The sequence below is a fragment of the Melozone crissalis genome, unplaced genomic scaffold (genome assembly GCF_028551555.1).
Source record: "Melozone crissalis strain CALT ecotype California unplaced genomic scaffold, PUWL_Pcris_2 ptg000042l_1, whole genome shotgun sequence".
Classification (NCBI taxonomy): Eukaryota; Metazoa; Chordata; class Aves; order Passeriformes; family Passerellidae; genus Melozone; species Melozone crissalis.
The window spans coordinates 6,623,609-6,645,623 of NW_026535820.1; the positions used below are offsets into that span (position 1 = coordinate 6,623,609).

The 22,015-nt window shown below is 37.8% G+C and overlaps 1 protein-coding gene across 3 annotated transcripts in view; it reads right to left on the bottom strand.

Moving 5' to 3' along the window:
* The window catches only part of NKAIN3 (sodium/potassium transporting ATPase interacting 3), a 337,593-nt gene that overhangs the window by 177,756 nt on the left and 137,822 nt on the right, over positions 1 to 22,015 (bottom strand). For all 3 annotated transcript variants that reach the window (XM_054284754.1, XM_054284753.1, XM_054284755.1), the window contains exon 2: positions 1,057 to 1,194. In XM_054284754.1, coding sequence (XP_054140729.1) covers positions 1,057 to 1,194 — 138 coding nt within the window. The remainder of the gene's footprint in view (positions 1 to 1,056; positions 1,195 to 22,015) is intronic.

Sequence of the window (22,015 nt, forward strand, 5' to 3'; positions counted from 1 at the left end):
TTTACAGATGCTTACACTCGCTTCTTATGCATAAAATGGAGAGCATGAAGCAGAAAGGTGAATCATCGATTCATGGATGCCCAGTTCTTCAACCACAGATAATAGATAAAAGTGCTGGTTTTTATATCAATCCATCTTCAATTCATTATAGTCTGCTTGTAAGCTTAGCTAACATGAGTGTAATCTTGGATGCACTTTTGTTCCCTTTTTCTTTTAAGACATGACAAAGAATTACAGGATTCCAGGCTGGACTAGAAAACATGAAGCTTTTAAAGTATTTGTTTAACAAGTTCTCCCCAGCAAACATTTTTTTCATTCCTTTGTGAGGAAAAAGATAACTTTAGCCTCTTAAAAACCATTACTGACAACATAACCAAAATGTTCCAAATACCGCCATTACCAGGTAAAGACATAATATTCTTACATTCAAAAATGAACGTGCGAGAGGAACAGAGATTTTTCTTTTGTTGGCAGTTTACTTCACGGCTTTGAAATTTCTTTTTATTCCTGGATATTTTGAGAACATGGGAAAAAAACAACTGAGAAGCTTCAAGTTACAAGCATCAGAGAGAATTTACAATAATTTAGGGTCAAAGCCATAAATACAGGTCTTGGCAAAATTACATGTAAGTGAGAAGGAGACTTTGGAACCCATGGATCACAGGACCAAAGAAATTTCTACAATCACTGCTCCTCTCTGCTTAAGAGAAAGATGCAGTCAAATATAACTTGGCCATTGCAATTTTTTTTATAATCATGATCAATTCTGTTACAGAAAGAAGAACAATTTTTACTTTATTTATTTATTTACATAGTCTAATTGGCTTGTACCATAGTCATGTTTTTGGCAGCACTTTCTCCATGTTATCTGTTTTTGATAATGTCCAAAATCTCAAAAAAATTCACTTAGTAGTCCTAAATTTGTAAAAAGACATGGAGACCTGTCCAGTTTCTACAGAAATACCATCTGGTCTTTTGAAACCAAGAAAATTCTGCTTTGTAATATGACAGGTTTTATGGCAAAAAACAAAAAGAAATATAATAAATGAGACTTACCACGACTATATATCGAGGCCTAAACTGGATGGTTCCAAACAAACCCAAAATGACAACTATTATTTGTAGGAAATTGCCAAGGATGGGAGCCCACTGGAAACCCAGGAAGTCAAAGATTTGTCTCTCTAATGCTGCCAGCTGTAAGAAAACACATAAACAGAACATCCACTTTTTAATTATGGGTTGGACAGAACACTTGATATTTTCTTATTTGCACCAGGCTTCACCAGTGCAGAGAGCAAAGCCGTGCAAACCTCGCTATTGCTTCTGAAACAGCATCACGCTCCCTCCCTTCCCCCTTGTCTTTGTTTTCTTACATTTACTCTCAACAAGACTCAAGTGCAAGTTCCTCAATCTGTTCCTGAAAGCCCAAAAGGGCAGAGCAGGCCCAGACAAGTCCCAGACACGGCCACTGTGATCCCAGGGGTTCCCCAATGCAGGAATTAAGGGAGACTGCTGGAAGCTTCTGAGGCACAGACGTAGGCTCAGGGGGTGAGAGGCAGTAGAGAATGTTGGAAGACCTCAGAGCAAACTGCTTCAAAACCAGCAGCCAAACGAGCCATCTGTGCTCTTCAAAAGCTGCTCCTTTACTTTTGGGCAACTACAAATCAGAAGGGAATGGTGGCATCCCAATAGCTCTCCTCCCACTGTCCTCATGGCATTTTGGGTCTGGATTAAGTTGGATGTGGAAAAGGATGAAACTAAGAAGCATCAGCCTTTATCTTTGCATCAGCATGTGGTTCTTAGGGAATTTTGCATTTCTGAACATTAGATAAAAAAGATAAACAAAAAAGGCAGATATAAAATTCTTCTGCAAACACATTTGCTACTCATTTTTGACAATCCAATCCACTGTTCTAAACATAGAAAATCAACTTTCTTAACAGCATTTTTGTTGGAGTTTAAACTCAGTTCAATATTTTTTGCAGCTGTAGCAAGATAATATTGAGCAGCTAAATAGAAACCTACTGAGAAACAACTGAATTTCTATGCTTGCTAGAATTTATTAACATCTACTTGATTTTACTACATTGTTACAAACCCTAAAATTTTCTGAAATATGCACTTACAGTATTTATAACTGAGACAGATGGAGCAAGCATGGCTCTATGAATACCAACCAAAGTATTATCATATGTGGGTATTTCACATAAACCATTTCATTTTACACATTATGGCCAGATTCAATCTTCACCTGCAAGATGAGGCTAGGTGTCACTGAGATCAGAATCCATTTTTTCTGTACAAAAAGCCTCTGTTACAGCAGACATGAAAACTATATTCTCTATGCTGAGCTTAATAAATATGATAAACCCAAACAATGAAATTAATAAAAGGGGAATCATCAACTTGGTGCAGCTCCTTTGCAATCAGTGAAGTTTTATATAGCTGACTTTTATCAGCTAAATATTTGATCCAACATATATAAATTAAAAATCACACAGTATAATACAAGGGTGCCCCAAATCCCATGTGCGGAATTGTAAATAAAGAGTTTTGAGAGCTCTTTGGCACAGTCAGAACTTACACTTTATGGCCTGGCAACAACATATTGAGAGTCCTGCATCACACAGGAAGGCATTTATGACATCCACGACCAGAGCCAGAGACTTTTTCATTCCCATTACAAGTGGAAATCTTCTGGGTCAGCAAAACAACTAAAAAAATTCAGAGACCACCAAAGACAATGTGTCTTCTTCCTGAAGCCTTGACATTAGTAGGCAAGAAGAAGATGGAGCTGTCAAATCAGACAAGGATTTGCTTAGAGTCACCTCTGCCCTGACATTCACTAAAACCCTCCTGCATCTTTGGTCTTCACCTGCACCAATAAATTGTTTGTGTCCTATCACACTCCCAGCACTGAAGGCAGCTGGCTTAGCATAGCCTCCATTAAAGTGTCCTTGGCTCTGAAATAGGGCAGCTGTGTGCAAATTATACCCTTACCTACTCAAAACAACCCTTGGCCATGGGTTTCTCTCTCTTTGGGAAGGCCACTGGTCACAATAACCCTGGTTAGTGTGACAGAAAACTTTAATGGCTCACTAGCATCCACAATGTCACTGCCTGGCTACCTCCCCAGGCATGAGAACGTGCTGGTATCTGGAGCAGAAAGCTTGCCCAGAGTGGGTACTGAGGAAATTCACACTGGTGGGTCATGGATGCCATTATGGATTTTATGTAGCTTTGAAATACCCAGAACTATCTGAAAGACAAAAGCCTGCAGCACAGATATGAATGAAGCTGTTCGGTACCTGTCCATTCTTAAACTGACCCTTGGGATAAATTTTCAGATCATCACCTTAAATGCCTGAAAAATGTAATACTGGAAAATAAATGAATACAAACACTGCACTTTGCCACCAGACTCATGCTAAAAGGCTTGGTGTTCAGCTCATGCCTAAATTGGATCAGATAAAAAGTTTGTCTTCATGTGCATCTCCCTGATATCTGCCAAGCAGCTTCTGAATACACCCATCAGGCAGGCCTGGGGTCCCACAAAATACCTCAGTGGCCACAAATATATTCCCAAAGATAAGGGTGCACATGTATATCATACACAGAGTTACACATTAAAAAAACCCCAAATTATTAGCCTTTCCATGGATTACTGTGGTTAAGGCATCCACCACAAACACAGAGAAATAAAGTTCAGTTTCCTCTCCTGCTGCCTACTGAGTTATTCATCTTTCTCCTCCCACTTCCTCTCCATTAGTGGGAGGGAAAGAGCTTCTCTTTGAAACTATGTCACAGGCAAAAAATATAAATTTGTATTTCACAAGTCAATAAGAGAGCACAAGCAGAAACATGAGGGTACAGTCTATTGCCTATGGCACTTGTACAAAACTGGGAAGTTGCTCATGTTTCTTGCCTGCAGGGCTCACTCTTTATTTTATATACAGTGACAGCATGAAACCACTGAAGGAGCCCTGGAAGCAGGCTGCCAACATACAGTACCATTCCTTCCCCACTAAGAAGTGCTTTCACCATCAGGCTATGCAGAGAGTTCTTCCTGCACAGCTAAGTCTCATTTATCCTGCTCTTGTCACCAACACAGAGTAATTTGTCTCATCCCCAAAGCCCACAGAATACATTAGCAGAGGTGGAGTGGGCGCCAAGGAGAATCTAAAGAAAAGAAAGAGGTAGGAGGCATGTCTTTCCTCCTCAAATTGCTACTCTCTTCTAAATTATAACACCTTGCAGGCAACACAGGCAGAAGTTAAAAAGCTAATAATTCCTTATCATGGCAGAGGAAACATATTAAGATCTGTTTTCTTTATACCATATGAGCATTTTGGACTGAATAGAGGAGACATCTGAGTGCTGCTCTTCTCATGTCTAGTAGAGCCCCCAGAAGCAGGGAAGGTCACAAAGATTTTAGCTCTGTGCAAATGAAAAAGCAATCACTAATATAGGCTATGATTCAGGTAATTGATTTGATAGAAATCATCAGAATAAAGGGGAGGAAACAGGCACCTGTGAACATTTACAGGCTGATTTTGCACAGATATGAAGAGCGCATACTGTTGATGTTTGCCCAAATCCAAAATCTCTGTGTCCATCATTGGCCACCAAACTAGCCTAGATTCTGTGAAAGATAGTTTCACTTGGAGTTAGGTGCATGTGAGTACTTCAAAATGTTACACCAGAAACATTTTGATTATAAGGAGGCTGTTTTTCTCAACAAAAAATTTTCCCACATTAATTTATAATTTCTTCACCATTTTCAGATTCTTCTGAAAACAGCCTAAAAACCTGAAACCTAAAGGGAAGGGAGAGTTTCTCAAAATTAGCTGGCTCAACTTCTTCCATTGGTAGAAGACAGACAATCAATTTAGTAGGGCAGAGGAGCACAAGGCTGCAGCTGGGTATGCTCAATGTGATTGAGGTCCTCTGGGGTTTACTGTCATATCAGTTCCCTACTAAGTTGGAGAGGCTGCACCTCCACTGCTTGTGACGACTAAAACAACAAAGTTTGGGACTGTCCATAATAAATTGGCACTTGATACTTTTTTTTAAATGAGTAACATAGAAGTAGAATGAAACCCCAAACATTTCTTGCAAATAAAAGAGAATTTGTTTCAGCAACTTCGATATTAGATGTATGTTTGTAATGAAAGCTATGTCAAATTGAGTGAAATAGTATCATGAGAACTTATAAAGACCTATCAGAGTTGATGGGAAATAACATTTTCTTATCATAACAACACTTGGAAAAGGATGCATGATATTTCTTGTTACTGCTGGCAAGGGACTGCTTTGTTATTTAGCCATCATCACCACTGACAATCTTGTAATGCAAAGTGCAGGACTCAGGAGACCAGGACTAGCAGTAAAATGCTCTAGTGGGACTGTAGCACTTCACTTAATGAAGTCTTGGGTTTTTACCTCTTTGTTTCCAAACATTTCCCATTTCCCACTTCCTGCAGAGCTCAAGGAGAAGGCACTAAGCTGCAAGATGGGGCTTCAATAAAGTCACTCAGGGTAAACTCTCTCTTCCAGCCATGCTCAAGCCCTTTTTTATTAAGAGCAGCAAAAACTTCAGGTGAATTGATATTTTTTGAATTCTGAGCAGCTTCACCTAGAGGGGTGTTATGTAAAACATAAATGTTTTACAAGAAGTTTAAGGCAAAGGAGTAGCTAAATAAAAGGCAATGCTGCATAGCATCTGCAGAGGGAAATCACCAAGATATTCCTCATCAACAGAGAAATCAAAAAAATGTTTTTGAGAGAAGGATTCATCAGCGTGCCCTGTAAATTAAACCCCTCCTCTAAATTCTCAGGTCTTATTATACTTCAAAATATATATCAGAAGCTGTCTGAGTGATGAGACACCACAGCAGAATTATAAAGCCAACTTTCAAATTCGTGCTAAAACTCAATTTTCTCTTCTGTCAGAAGCATCAAGGAAATCAGTCAGTTTTATAGTTTAATGGAAAAGTTTTATAAATGACATGTTAGTTTGAGATTAATAAATAGAACTAAATCCACAACAGAAGAAGGCACTATATCAAGATAAACAGTTTTCATATGTAACAGATCATTTCATACTAGAAAAGACCCAAAAGTGGCATGACATAAACAAAAGACTATAAAATTGTTAAATGTAAAAATAAAAGGTTAATGATATAGCTGCAAATTCGCTACCGTACAAATTACTGACTTTAAAAATCTGGGAAGTGTATTTACTCTGCATTTAATAGTAAAAAGTTGCTTCACTCTGCCATGTAAAACAATCCATAGAAATTATGAGAAACACAAAAATATCAGTAGTATATCTAACACATCTGTATTTGAGAAATCTAGCAAAAATCAAAGTAGTATTTAATAACTGGAGAGCTGTAAAACTATATAGCTTTGAAATTCTTTTCAAAATTAAAACAATTTTACAAGCTAGAGAAAAAAAGGAGAAAAATTATGACTTTACAAATGGACACTTACTGTTACAAATGGACTCAGCTTTCAAAAATTAAAATAGCATACAAGAAATGGTGAATCAATAATTACAGTGCATACTATTCATTTTCTAAATTTAGGTCAGGAATTATCTGTAACATTTGAATTATGCATGTAAAACTCAGAGTTGTCTGATATGGTGAATACTTATCACAGGAGAAGTTCCAGGGCATAGCACATCATCCTTTCTAACTACTGCTCCTGAGGATAAAGATGTTTTCTTCAAAATTCTCATCTTCATTTTATGATCATAAATTTAACCTGTGGCTTCAGGAAGAGTTTCCTGGACATGATGAATCTCTGAGGACTGTTGGTCTCTGTTGATTGTTGGTTTACCATTATCACTGGTTCCAATGTGGAACTGTTCCACTGTTCCAACTGAATTACAGTTTAGTCCGGTTTGGAAGACGCAGCTGTTAAAAACTGAAGGGGTCCCCCAGCCTCCTCCAAAGAAATTCCACTTGCAGCTTTGAGTAGTCTCTGCTCTGAAACCCCAGGATACCTTTGCTAAGCTCAGCAGTGCAATCACCTTTTCCTCACAACCTGTTCTCCCATCCCATCCCGTCCCATCCCACCCCCTCCTTTCCCCCCTTCCTTCTTTCCCTCCCCTCTCCCTTGGTTATTTTGTCCCCAGATTGGTGGGCACTCCCAAAAAGCTACACACCAACACGAGGGAGAGGGCAATGGTGAGGCAGGAGAGGAGCAGCAGGAGCCTCCTGCACCACCCTGCAGCCCTCACATTTTGCTGGAATAGACAAGACCTTGGACCAAGGTCACTCTTAGCACTAGGCACATTTGACTTAAAGTCTGTCTTCAGATTCCAGGGCTCTTAGGTATGTATTTCTTTTTCCTTGACAGATGTTCCACTGAGAAAACATTTTTGTAAAACCTTAGGGCGAACGCTCAACGTTCACATTTGGAAAATATGCACTTTCTAATTTAAGGGGAAAAGACTTCAAAAAGCTGCCAAGCTACTGTGGATAAAACCTCAGCACTGGAGAGTAAAAGACTGACTTACCACATGCTAAACCCCAGGATTTCTAACAGGAAATTAGGTGATGAAAGAAGAAGGTTAAAATAAATAAGTAAATAAATAAGTTTCATCAAAGACCAATGGTAATGCATAAACAACTTTTTATATAAATTTTGTACTCCTGCTGTGATTTCAGAGTTTTACTGACAGGCTTGACTTCAGTAAAAAGGGAGATAAGATTTAACACCAGAGAAATGCCATGTTTTTAATGCAGGGGAGAGCATTTAAACCTGAAGAGGAAAGGAGGTGTCTTAGCTGAAGAATACTGTTTAGCAAGTTACTGTTCTTCAGCTAAATATTATAGCCTCCTTATCTGTAACTTACCCTCTCTCTTTCACTACAGGCTTCATTACCAAAAATGAATGTAATCAGTGTCCCAATTTAATGTTTAACTTTGACTGAGATCACTAATTCATAGCTTTGGTGACAGTTAAAGGAATTATCTGACCACAGAAGAAACTCTCAATAGATTTTTAATGATCTGCATTCACTTGTCCAGGTGAAACACTAGCTTTTGGGTGATTTTAGGATGGCAATCCCTTATAACAGCTCACTAAATACATTTAAAAGACTATGTGTCATGGAGGTTATTGAATGTCAGGAAAGGTACTGAGTAAATCACAAATATTTATAGTGAGTTTAGTTTAATGGAGCAAAAGAGAAACTTAGCTTTCTGACAGGTAATTTTTGGAGAAGAAAAAAAACCTGATGATCAAAAGTGTCTTTGCAGTCTTGGTCAGAGAGATAGATAATTGGCTGTCACTTGAGTAATTTTAAATAAAATATGAAGCAAAAGAAATACATGTGCTGAAGGAGCTCAATGAAAAAGCAATAGCCAAGATTAGTAAGGCCAAAGCATAAAAACAAAGAAAAGAAAGGCAGGTTCAATAAAAAATATGTTGTCTTTTTAAGACAGCCTGTGCTGCTTTTCAACAGCAAATGCTATTATTATTCAGCTGTTCAACTCATATGGAAAATACTCAGAATTAAGTAAAGTTTTTCCCACCATTCTGGTAACTGTTTTGGTGAATGAATTCAGTGGAGGGTGATGGCAGTGACAGCACATAATATTGCTGAAGACATGATATTTTACAAAACAAAAAAAAATTCGGAGAAGAAAATAACCTCATTCCTCAATACTTTACCAGTTGTTCTTTGATAAATGTTTAAGAATAAAGACAGATAAGGAGTGAGCAGTATATGTTCAATGGTTTTTGAAAGCCAATACACTGCTCTAACAACTCAGAACCAAACGACCCCACTAAATGAATGGCAAAGAATCTTATCGGGTAATTTGGACCCTCGTATAAAAAGGAGAGATGGTAAATGCCAGATCTTTAAAATCTATAAATCTAATTAAAGGGTGCTGAAAAGATTCTTTTGTCCATATTTTAACAAATATATACATATATTTAATATCACTATTTAACATTATCAGACAGACCCAAAACAAAGGTAATTCCTAATACAAAACTGTTTTTCTAATTATGTGTACCACAAAAGTCTTGCAACTACACTGGTGATGTGCAGGAAGATTTTGAGTGATGGATTTGATATGATATTGTTAGGTATTTCACCAAACTGAGCCCAGCCCTCCAGTTTTGCCTCTGAAAAAGCTCACACAAAGTCAAAAGAAGCCATGACTGCATCAAGGCTACAAGATCTGGCTCAGAAAGGCAATAGCAAATTATTTAAGAATCTCATCAGCAGGAGAAGAAGTTTGTTAATGTTTATTCTGCAGAGTCACCTGACTGCAGTGATACACAAGGTGGCATCAGACAGTTCCAGTTCCCAGCACACTGCAGGTGCCAGGGTGATATACCCGAGGCTGATGGCTACATCTGTACCAGACAGAGCCCATAAAAATGCAGTTCCAGCCTGTGGGCAGCCATGAGAGGGAAGAAGCCAGCTATTGTAATAAAACCCCATAGCGCCAACTGGTTACAGCACACTGATTTAAGATTGAATTTCAACCCTCCAATGAAGCTGTAACTGATCCCAAAACAGTAAAGTCAAGCCCCTTGGCTGCTTGACCTATAAAATCCTGCAAACAGCTGGAATGAACGTGCTTATAAGGGCATTTAAGACTCCCTTGGTTGTTTCATTTTAATGCCAGCCCACATAGAGCAAAAGACATTGTAAGACTTGGTTATAGTTTTAAAATCTTTAAAGATTTCTAACTTACTATGAGTGAAAAAGTCCATGTCAAAAGACACTAGAGAGACTGGAAAAGCGAATTACAATTGACTTCTTTATAATTATACCAAGTGGTAGATGAGGTAAATTTAGTCCAAAAGAAAGTTTTAATTTGCCATTATATCCCTTCACATCTTCAAATACTAAATTCTTGTAATTGTTTTTTTTCATTTATTTCCACGTTTGAGCACACCCAGTAAACCTCTGTACCTTTACAGGCTTCCTGAATGCACAGGTTTAAGACATGGTGAAGTACTTACTGACAAACTAAAAAAAGTGAGAATTGAACAGGTTTACTACTTATTTGAATTCTCAAGACAGGTAAGGTAAGGAGGTCACAGATAAGGAGGCAATTTGATAACAGTGAAGCTGACAGCCCTAGATCCCTCCTAGATCCTGATGCCTATAGGATCCAGTAGGAAGGAATCCTTTAAAGAAGGAAAAGCGAGAAAAATAGCAAAAGCTGGGAACCAATGCTGCAGGATCTGTACCCATCCCATCCTCAGCATGAAGAGTCAGACTGTGAGGGAAGAGATGCTGAGATAGGCACCCAAACTGCAAGGTGAAAGTAGAATTGAAATCCCTGTAAGGTAAACAAGTAAAAACAGTATTTAGAGCCTCTAGTAGATGAATGCCATGCTCCTTCTTGCCAAAGAGCAACCCTCTACTCTTGAAATAAGTCTTTTATGACTCTTTAAAACACTCCAAACCTGTGTTTCAATGCAGGCTTCAAAAGAAGACAGAAATTAAACTATTTGGAGCTCTCCTTCCATGACTAAGGAAGATACATGTTCAGAGCTCACATGGACCTGGACAAGTTGAACAGTTAGAAGTTCAAATTTAACAAACTAAAACTGTCTGATATGGGCTTTTGGCATGAGATATCAAATGGCACAAATTGATTCATGCCAGATCTTGAGAAACATAAGGTTTCCCACAGGATGGTGCATCTTATGTTTAGTTTGTGATTCCAAAAAGGCAGTGTATCTTCAATCACCAGCTCTCTTCAGGCAAAACAAAGTAATAAGCCAAGCAATAAAAGTCATGTGCTGGCTGTTACCCTAATTTGAGCCACAGCATAGAGCTTATTTCCACAGCAGGCAGGAGTTCAGATGTCTGCCTGGATAATCTTTCCCTTTTTTTTCCCCAGAAAACTTCTCTCCAATGCATCTTTCAAATGCCAGCCATGCAAAAATAGACGAACAAGAGACTGCTTATATTTGACAGATGCACAGGGGGAAAAACAGCAGTTTAGCACCAGCTCAGATGTCTGACCACATGTCTAAATAGGTCCCTGCACTGCAGGTCATTCACTTGCTCTCAAATACCAATTTCAAGCATAGTTGCAACACTCGTGGATCCTTTGACTCTGTCATCGCATGTGATGAGACTGCATTGATGTTGCCATTGCACTGACAAGAAAACTTTCTGATTCAGGATCATTTCCTGTTGTCATGTAAAATACAGAAATATCCTTCTTTGTTTACAGCATAGCAAAAGCATCCCTCCACCTCCTGAGTTATTTGGCCAGGAAGAAGGGTTGGAATAGGACTGAATAGCAGCATGACGTATTTTGACCTCATGTTATCTTAAGCAATTCATCAATAATGTTTATTGCATGAATAAATTCCAATAGAGGGCTATATGGGCATTTTTGTCTCATTTAGACATGTAAGTATATTTTGATTTAAAAGAATGGGAAGTCTGAGATTATTCTCAAACATGAAAGAAGAGTACTCTTAGAGGTGGGTGACAACATAACCGTATCTTGTTCTAAATCTCACTCTTTTACAGGTATTCTAAGGTCTGCTATTCTCTTGTAGAAATAAAACTCCAAATTCACATTATTTTCTGTGATTTTATAGCTTCCTCATACAGAATGGAGAATAAAGTTCTCAAATTGTATATATAACTACATGTATGGTTTATTAGAGAGTTGTCAACAGAAACACTTGCTCTGAAAAATGATTGTTATAGAGCTACAGAGAAATAAAAGATGTCTTTTGGGTTTAAGTTAGATTCTTTCTAAATTACCTCCAGTCTCAACTCCTTTTAAGGAGTTTAATTTCTACATAAACTGTCTTGATTCCCCTAACCCTTTTGGAATGCCATTCCAAAATGTCATCATTCAAACAGCACCCATTTCACTTAATTCATCTTCCCTGAACAAGTGTGGCCAGCACTCTTCTAGATGTGCACACAAACTCCCATGTGTTCCTTTTCCAATGGAAATAGATATTTTCATTTGGGATCAAATAAGAAGATCTTGGCTTTGGCTTGTTACAAACTGGTAATTCATTGCTTATAAGAGAGAAGAATGAATTTTTATCTGAATTTAAGACAAGTATTTAGAAGTAGGGATGATACCTTTCAGGGTAATTTTAAAACTCTAAGGTATACATATAGAAGTGTAAAAGTTCTGCATATGTTGTATATTTAGATCTCTTTCAAAAAGTAATGTTCAAATTGTTTCATCTAAACTTTTTCTCTGATTTTAATAGAACATAATTAATCTCTCAGTGACTTACTTCCATTTAATCCTCCAACTTTTGCTTTTTCTCTATAGCAGTTGGACTGCAGTGCTTCAAAAAAGTTTATCTAGCCTTGTCCTAGCAAACCACAGATGCAGTAATTATCTCCTTTACCTTCCCAATTCTTGCCATTATCCACTAGTCCCACTGTTGGTATTTCAGTATGCACTACAAAAAGATGGTATCTAGTGATGCTCAGTGGAGCTCTTCACTTATCTCAGCAGGGATCTCTCTATTTATCCCATCAGTCAAACCTTCTCCAGCAGCTCTTTTGTCCATTCCTAGGCACAGCCAGGACATACCCTTACTTGTCAATTGTCTCTCAAAAGGCTTGGAGCAGAGCAAACTAGATGAGGAAAGCAGGGGGGGCTACCAGAACATCATAAAAGACACCAATGCTCTTCAAAGGCTGGAGGTAATTATTCCTAATTACCTAGAGATGCTCAGCAAGACTACACAGGCAAAAGCGAAGACAGAGACTGATCTTAAGTCACAGTATAACAGATTCCCATAGCAGATTTCTCCTTTGGTTTTCAGAATACTGATCCCCAAGGTCTGCAACATTCCTCAAATGTTTCTCAGTTAGTTTCAATACCAAGTACATAATGTTCCTACACAGCTGAGGTAAGAACCAAACAGCCTTAATTTGTTGCAAAGTATCACACCTCTGTGTGCTGTGCTTTTCTGAGCTGTAGCACCATCATGTTTCCTCCAGACTACTTGGACTGTATAGGTTGATGCTGTGCAAATACCTCCTGGCTATCATCCAAAACTGCGTGAACTTGCCCAGGAGACATCAAGGGATGGCACAGTTTTACAGGAGACCAGTGTTTCAGTTAATGCATAGGTGCTACTTGAGCACTAGTAGAGCAAAAGTGGTTCATGGAATGGTAAAGGTGGGAGGGGACCTCTGGAGGTTCCCTGGTCCAAGCCCCCTGCTCAGCCCAGGCCACCCAGGGTCATTTCCCCAGGACCACGTCTAGATAGCCATTGAATATCTCCCAGGGTAGGGACTCCTCTTGGGGAGACCTGTGCCAGTGCTCGGCCACCCTCTCACAGTAAAAGTGTTTCTTTTTCAGAGCCTTTCTAGTGATTTCTAGTGAATTCAGCAGATGTGCTATGACAGGCTCTGTGGAGATTAGAAAATACAAGAAACTCCAAGGCATGTTTCTGTCTTCAAAACATGCTGGTTTCATTGCTGTGGCAGATCTGATACAACTAAAGTAGCATAAATTTATAAACTTGAGCAAGTTAGTTTTCATATGGAGAACAAAAGGAGACAAGTTTAGAGCAAAGGCCCTGGCAAAACTCAGAACCTGGAACCTTTGGTCTCATCAATTACCCCAATTAAGCTAACAGGGTTCTTTAGGAACACATGAGCTACAAGATGACATCAATGATTGAATGGTAAGTGGGCTAAATGGTAGAGCTCTCAAAATTCATCATCAGCTCTATGAGATAAAGGAAGATCTTTATAATGTGTCTGGAACTTCACAGCACTATGCAATTTCCTCTGTTAAATTATGAGGTTAACTTAAGCAAAATGAATGTCAGATGAATCAGAATCTGATTAGAGATACTTGCAGTAAATAAAATTGTAAGACCAACCAGTCAATTGATAAGTGAATGAACATCAAACATGGATCAAAAAATAAACATATCTCAAGCATCTGTACAAGGAAGATAGTCTTGCTGGCTCCATGGCTGAAAAAAAATTACACTTGGGAAAAGTAGTTGTGGGCAGAAATCTCCAGTGTTTCCTACTACAACTATTGGGCCCACGGGCCACTGTGAGACTTTTGGAAGACATCATCTAGAGATACTTATAATGGAATTGTTGAAGTTCATATTACTGACAGCAAAAGCAGTTGGAACACTGGGATGCCATTTGTCTCCTCTGTGAGCATGCCATTAAGCATGCCTGAGGACATTTTCTTTGCCTGATTTTCTGCAAAAGACACAAATTGCATGCATGTACTTTGCAGTGCCAGAATATATTCTCACCTGCCCAATACACACAAAGCTGGAAAAGATATCTCTACCAAATCTGACTTTTCTAAATTCTATCTACTTCAAGACTTTCAAGAAGTTGTACCATTCATATGATGGCAGATTTTTGTCTACCATTTCCCCAGAGAAGTAGAGTTGTGGTCTTGAAATTTCAGTAGTATGACTTAATTTAAAGATTCAGGAAAACAACAAAAAGGAAATTATTCAGAATACTCCAAAATCTTATTTGAGCACAAGTACTACCAAAAGTGAGAAATTATTATGACCAAAACTATGACTATCAAATTGGTATGTTTCATCTTTAGTAGAATATTTGTCTGAAGGTCTTACTGCTGTGAAAGTCATTCTTAAAAGTTAGTGAAAAGAATCTTCAAAAGACCAAGTTGATAAAAATGTTACTTGCCTTCCTCCCTTACTCACATTTTATCTACCCTAAATAGATGGATTAGTACAAAATCTGAAGGGAATCCTTTAAACCCTGGAAAAAAAATCCTGCTGCAGACCTTCTGCCTCATTTAATTGTACTGTGCAAGTTCAGAAAGGGAAGACTGTGGAGAGAAAATGCTAGGTGTCTTTGTGAATATCAGTAACCACATTAGACTGCCACAGACTTGTGTGGATTCCATATTCTGTGGATTTCAGTCACTGTAGACTTATTCATTCCAGCTATACCTCCCCGGAGAGAGACACCTGTTTTCAGCAAGGCTAAACAATCAGCCTATGACAGGAAGTTTTCAGACCCCAGAGAAAGTGTGCTTTTATCTCTTTTTTTTATCATTGCTGGAATAGGCATAAAGACAAGGTAAGCCTGCCTTATCTGATACCATGGCAAGAAATGATAAACGTGCATTATTGTCTTGCAGGAGTTTGGGAAAATCCACTGTCAGAAAAGAAACCTCTTTAACCCAGTGATTCAGCAGATGGGAGTTACATGGAAGAAGTTGATACAAAGAAAACCCAATATATTTCTCCATGGGAGGCAAGTCCCCCATATGTCTCCTTTCCTTTGTAACTTCAGAACTGGAGAGGCAGCAAACATGTTTATTGCTGCTCCTGCTTGAGCTGTCACACCTCTCATTTTGTGCTGCCATAATGCTGCCTTTGCACATTCACACACCTCCCTAGGGACACACTGCTCACCAAACCCACAGGTCTCCCTTCCAGTTCTTTAGGACCAAAGTGTCTCCTGTGTGTCTCCAACAAACTCTTTAGTAAACTCTTAATCATAATGACTGCTGCATTTTTGTATGGCCTGGGGAATATCCCATAATCTGGTGTACTAAGTCTTTCTAATGGACTCCCACAGTTTGGGGTAAACCATACACACCTTAAGGTGTTGGTGGATTTATGTTTGTCAAACAAAATGGACAGCAAATATATCGTATAAGTTATGTTTTGATGCTTAATGCTCAACAAGGTGACAGATTATTTGTTCAGAAATATACCACAACATGGCCACTTTGACCATTAAATTTAAACCTTACGGATTTTTTTATTCCTGGCCTTAGTAAGAGTTGATGTCTAGCTGTTCTGCTCTAGGGTTACTTTGGAGACAAACAGCAATGATGAATTTTAATGACATGCCTCCACTTTCACTGAAGAACCAAAGGGAATCACAGGAGCCAAGAAAGATGCAGTTTATGTTGTTTTTTGTGCTCTTTGCACTCTGCCATCTGTCCTTCCTTTATCCCATACAAGAGAAACATGGGGAACAAGATGATGTTTCATGCTCAAGAGTCAGCTGCATTGCATGCTAAGAAAGGATAAAATTTTTCTTACTGCAATTCTTTGGTAAAATTAATTAAACAATAACTCTTTTTTATTTTAAAAGGGAAATATATTAACACTGACAGTCTCTGATGTCAAAAGCCCCCCCAAAGTCCCTGTATGTTTCTCGCATGGTTTCTCTAAAAATGTCAGCACTGTTTCAGACAAGAAAGTGGACTACCTAAGTATTTGTTCTGATTCAGTGTGACCACACTCATGTTCTTGAATGTTCTTGAATTCCTGGGAGTAGTTTATTGCAATCTCTTACTACTTCCAAGGCTATTGCAACTCAATGAGATGAGTAAAATATCAACCTTTATCTCTGTATTATACTACTTACAAAATACAGTAAGAGGCTATCATCACTACTTTCATTCTCCACTGTAGACTCATCAGATTTCCTTCATTATAATGTATTCTTCTACAAAAGTGAGGAAATTGCTGCTCCAATTGAAAAACTGTTTGTATTCAGATGAGGATGTGGAAGCATGCAAAATATTTATACAGTAAATAGGTAATTTCTTCTACACAAAAAAAGGACAAGTACAAAATCTAAATTCACTTTCTCAAATGTAATTCAACTTTCTCATGGATTACTTGCTCATGGTAGTTGGTTTCTAGATCCACTCTTAAAAATATCTTGCACAAAAGTGGCCCCAAGAGTCTTTTGATTTTCAAGGACTTCTACTTACTCTCATACTTAACCTCCCAATTTCCCCTACCACTGGTAGACAATAAATACTTATCAACCTCTTAAAAGCTGTAAAAACACAACTCTGAGATGCTGCAACACAGTTTGCACTTGTTATTTCAAGTTTATGTCTTGGAAAAGAAAAAATCACCTAAAAGAGCAGTTGTGGTTTTGCATCACAGGCACACCACAGAAATCATAGAGTAGCCTGCTATTCCCCTCTCTCTTTGAGATTATGGTTATATCCTGTGTTTCGGTTCATGTTGCACTTGCACATCCTTTTACTAGGCTTTTAAAATTTTTAACATAATATGCACAATGCACAGTAAGATAACTGTTAGCTCTATTGCCTATTCTGCAATGAACATCTGTTTAACCAGGTAAGATACCCATCTTCTTTTTATTTTTCTCCAGAGTCAAAGCAAATCCATGTCTTACAAGCAAAATAAAAATAAGAGTGATAGGACAGAGGTAATATGTTCTCAGGTACACCTTTAATTTATCTCCATTTTGACTCTCTAATGATCCAACTTACGGTATATTTTCTCTAATCCTAAATTCAGGACCCTACTCCTGATGCACAGTATAGAAAGTGCCTTGTGGTTTAAAAAAACGTGGTTGTTCTGATAAGCACTTTGTACTGCCCACATAAAAGAACTGAATGCAAGGCTATAAAAATGCCTCCAAGCTCAGCTGTAAATTAAAGCTGTCACTTGATATTGAAAGCCTGGGATGCTTCATGGCTTTAGGAACACACAAAGAACCATTACCTTTCCATCTTCTTTTTCTCTTCACATTCTATGTTCCTGTCTTACTGCAAGCATTTCTTTGGAAATAATGATCTTCCAGTTTGTTTTTAGTGAGGATTTACTCTCATTACACAAACACAGGATTACACCATAAGGCCAAGATTTCAATCATAAATCTGTGAAAAATGCTGAGTCTGTCTACTGGGAATGCTAAATCATGACAGTGTTTTTTTTACTGTTTGCAAAGTTTATGTAACTAGATTATGTTGTTGCATTACACTTTCATCCACGTTCAATGTTAATTTCCTTTTTTCCATGGCATTAGAAGTTACCATTTTGCATTCCCCGTTCTAAATTTATAAGAAGCCAGGGAAATAAAAGCATATAATTTATCCCAAAATGTTTTATTGAAGTCATTCAATCAAGTCTTTGAAAGAGCTGGATGCAGAACAAAGTTCTTTGATTTCTATTTCTCAGCGTTCCCTTCAATATGTCCCGAAGTATCCAAACCCTTTTTTAATTATTAAGGAAAAATCTTGTAGTTAAAACAAAGGAGACACTTACAGAAAGTCCCTTCCTTTCTCCCCATGAAGTTGAGTATAATTTAAGAAAGCTGACATGAAGCAAAGTCATTAATGTTCATGCAAATACCCAAATGTGCAGGGAGTTTGTTCATAGCACATATCTATACAAATTGCATATATTAACATATGTGTATGCATGTATATATATTTATATATATGTGTGTGTGTGTATAATTAATTCAGCATCCCTAACTCTTTGGAGAAACAAGCAATTTTATAGAATTCATTCTGAAATCTGTCCAAATCACACATGCAAATTATCTAGATACAGAATAGTTACCTTTTCTGAATAAAATAAATCCTGCAAATGTTGTAATTACAAAATTATAATAGCATAATCATAACACAATTTAACCCAAAAGCTCTTCCCTCAGAAAAACTACTGGTTCAGTAAAGGATGCACTTGTGTCCTGGGGTGACTTTATAATGCTTGTATCCTCATTCTTCTGTTTAGCCCAGAAAGAAATTTTTCACCTTTAAGACTGGTTCTGAGAGCAAAGTGGAGTAGAGAAGAAGCATGCAGTTCGTTTTCAGAAACTGCACTTGCTCCTCCACATCCTTCTCCTGGACTGTGTTGTCTGCAGTGGACAGCAGGAGAGAGGTCTCCTTTCCCTTTAGTTAGTTTTTCGCTAGCTGAGGCAGAGAAGTTCCCTGCACTGTGTTTTCTTGGACCTGTTCAAACCTGCTCTGGACTGAACACCAGCAGAGCACCAGCAGCTGCACCTGTGGCGCACCGGGCCGGGCCTGGGCCGCAGCATTTCCCAGCGCTGGAGGGACTGATCAGAGACTGAGTGAGCTGAGCTACAGCCCATAGAGGGGACTTCCTGACTTTGTCACCTCTTCAGAGCAGCAAGAGGTTTTAGTGTTTAATATTGTTCAATTTTTGTGCTGGCGAATGCTTTGCCTGTTAAATAAACAGGTTTTTTCCACTTTTCACCAAGGAAATCTCTTCCTGAACCAGTTGGGGGAGGGGCCGCTTGAATTTGCTTTCAAGAGGGACATTTTTTGGAGGTTTTCTCCCAAATTTGCCTCAAACCGGGACAATCCATGTGAGGAAGGCAGGATTATGTCTGATGTCCTCACAGCAGCTCTCATGCCTGCAGAAGCACCCAGAATACGGTCCCCACACCAACACTGAATCCATTCATCTGCTGTGAGGCCCTTATTCCAGGGGAAGAACAGCCTTGGGGCTTGTCTCCATCGAGCACTGGGACAAACTCACTTCTGTCAGTCAGTGCCCACAGAATCCAAATCCTGCAGATAGTACAACACCAGAATATGGAAAAGGTGTGAGCAGCAGAATATGGAAAAGGTGGGGACAGCTATTCAGGGCGCCCCTTCTCACCATTGCTACCTGCACCTCCAAGTAACTTCATACAGCTGCAGTCAGCTCTGCCAACAGGGCTTTTTGACCCAGAGCAACATAGTTATTGTAAAGATTGAATTCTTGAATCAAATACAACTCTTTAGGTTTTTCTGAGTTTACTTGTTCAATATGCTTTTTTTTTTTTAAATCTCTTTACATTTCACATTAACTTGCTTTCGGAAACATTGTTAAATTGGCTCAGATTTGGTAAAGTCTAACACTGCCTGATTAAGAATTAAGCTCCTGTATTTGAAATAAATGAGTATTTTGAAAGCAACAAAGTTTATGTACTGTATGTATTCTATAGTAAAAGATGACCTTTCAGTGATTAAATTAGGGTACAGCATTAATATGCTAGAAATAATTCTTTTCAAAGAACTTAATGGTGAAGTTCTTTTCCAAGAATTTGACATTAAAGTTCTTTCTTAAGAACTTAAATATCCACTTTGATGTGAGGAAATATTTACTAAACTTGGAAAGTCTGCTGCTTCAGATACAATGGTAACTTGACATAAGGCAATTACTCAAAACTGCCACATAAACTTTTCCTTCGAGATGTTTTCTTTGACTGAGCAGAAGTACTGTAATTAGCCTCATACCACAAGATTAAATCCTTCTTGGACAAAAGCATGTCAGCCATAGCAAGCTAGAGTTCTTCTCCCAAGACATGATAAACCCATTTAAAAAGCCACTGCAATAAAGTGGCTTTTTTTTTCCAGTAGACATGTGACGGTATCAGGTCATCAAATCATGCTAGTTTTTTTTAAAAAATACTCAAACTCAAGCTCTCATGATATAGAAGTTATAGAATTCTAAATGCTTTGGAGGTTCAAGGCTTTTTGAAGACAAGAACACTAGAATTTCAATATTTATCTTTGTTATTTGCTACTTCCCTACCTCTCCATTCCTGTAAATCTTAGAAATTATTTTATTACATAATGTTATAAATATTATTATTCTGTTGGTCATTGTTGAACTCTTCATCATCAAAGGACCCAAAGCACTTATACAACCATCAGGAATTTAGCCTTTAAACACAATATTCTTAAACAGAAATCTCTGAGGAAGTGGTTACATTTGGAGAAATAGAGATAATGGATTATTAGTGCATTTGAGGAATGCCATATAATTTCCATAATACTTTTATTACTTAATTGAAATTTCATAACGTGCCCAATTAAGAACATTACTAAGCACTGAATATAAATAACATAAATAATTTCCTTTACAACTCCTTCTAAACTATTATCCAACATTACTTCTCTTCCAGAACTTCTTTGTTGTTAAAAAAAATGGTGAAAATGAAGATCAGATGCTGAGAGAATTCCTCGGCTACCTAACTCTTTCAAAATTGAATGAAAGACAAATGCTCTCTTCAAAATGTCTATCATTTTAATATTTAGTACAAGGCATTCTCTCAAATTATCACAGGATCAAAAAAGGTTTTATCATCATTATCTTTTCAAGCACCCCTATCATTTCCTTCTTTCATTTTTTCCCAAAAATTGAGAAGATATACTAAGAGATCACTTCTGTCATTTATACATTTTTAAGTAATTTGACTAGTCTATCATTGCTCAAGAGATCTGAATCACTGTTAAGATCCTTTTTGCTTCAAACACATTCATACTTATTTCTCAGCTCTATTTCCATTGCCACAGTTTTCTTCATTGCCCTCTTTTGATGATTTCAGCAATCTTCTGACACAGATACATATTTTTCTGCAACATACTGGAATATGCATTGATCTTTTCCTAATGTACTTTCATTTTCCTTTCTATGTATGTTTAAATACTACCATTGGTTACAATAAATTTAATATTTCTTGTGTTAACATTAAGTGAAGCAGGTTATTTCTTGAAACTGACCTTCATTTCTTATTTCTTGAGTTTTAAGGGAAAAGAAAAGGAAGAAAATTTATTCTCCAAGGGCTAAGATGTACATTCTGTGCTTTAGACAAAAGCCCAATAAGTTGTATAATGTGACCACTGTGCAGCCACTTGGGTTTTATATATTGTACATTTATTAAACAAAGGAAGCGAATCTGAAAACTTTCAGTCATTTCTAGGTATAGTGTCTTGGTCATCATAGCATATCATAAATTTAGATCTCCAGAACTATTTACAGAAACGACAAATACTTTTAGAATTGTTAAAATCTATTCTGCCCTATAATTATATAAAATAACCACACTGGCAATCTACTAGAGCATTACAATGGTACTGTGATTTGGTCTTTCCTCATTATGATCCTGCTGCATTTCTTAAGCTAAGCAAACTAAGGAGATGCAATGGAAAAAAAGCCCCCTTATATAAAGCTATTGCTTCCTCTTTCCTTTTCAAGCAATTTCCTTTATTTCCATATTAGTGAAATGGCTACAGCAGAATACCAATCACTAATCAATGATGAACCAAGCTTTTGGTTGCCACAAAGAACTTTCTCCTAGCAATAATTCTGGTCTTATATTTTATTGTGGGCCTCATGACACAGCCCAAGGGAACTAAACTACTACAAAATCTCTGCTTCTATGAGTATGTGTGTGAAGAAAAGGGCAGTCAGGCTGAATAATAAATAGCTG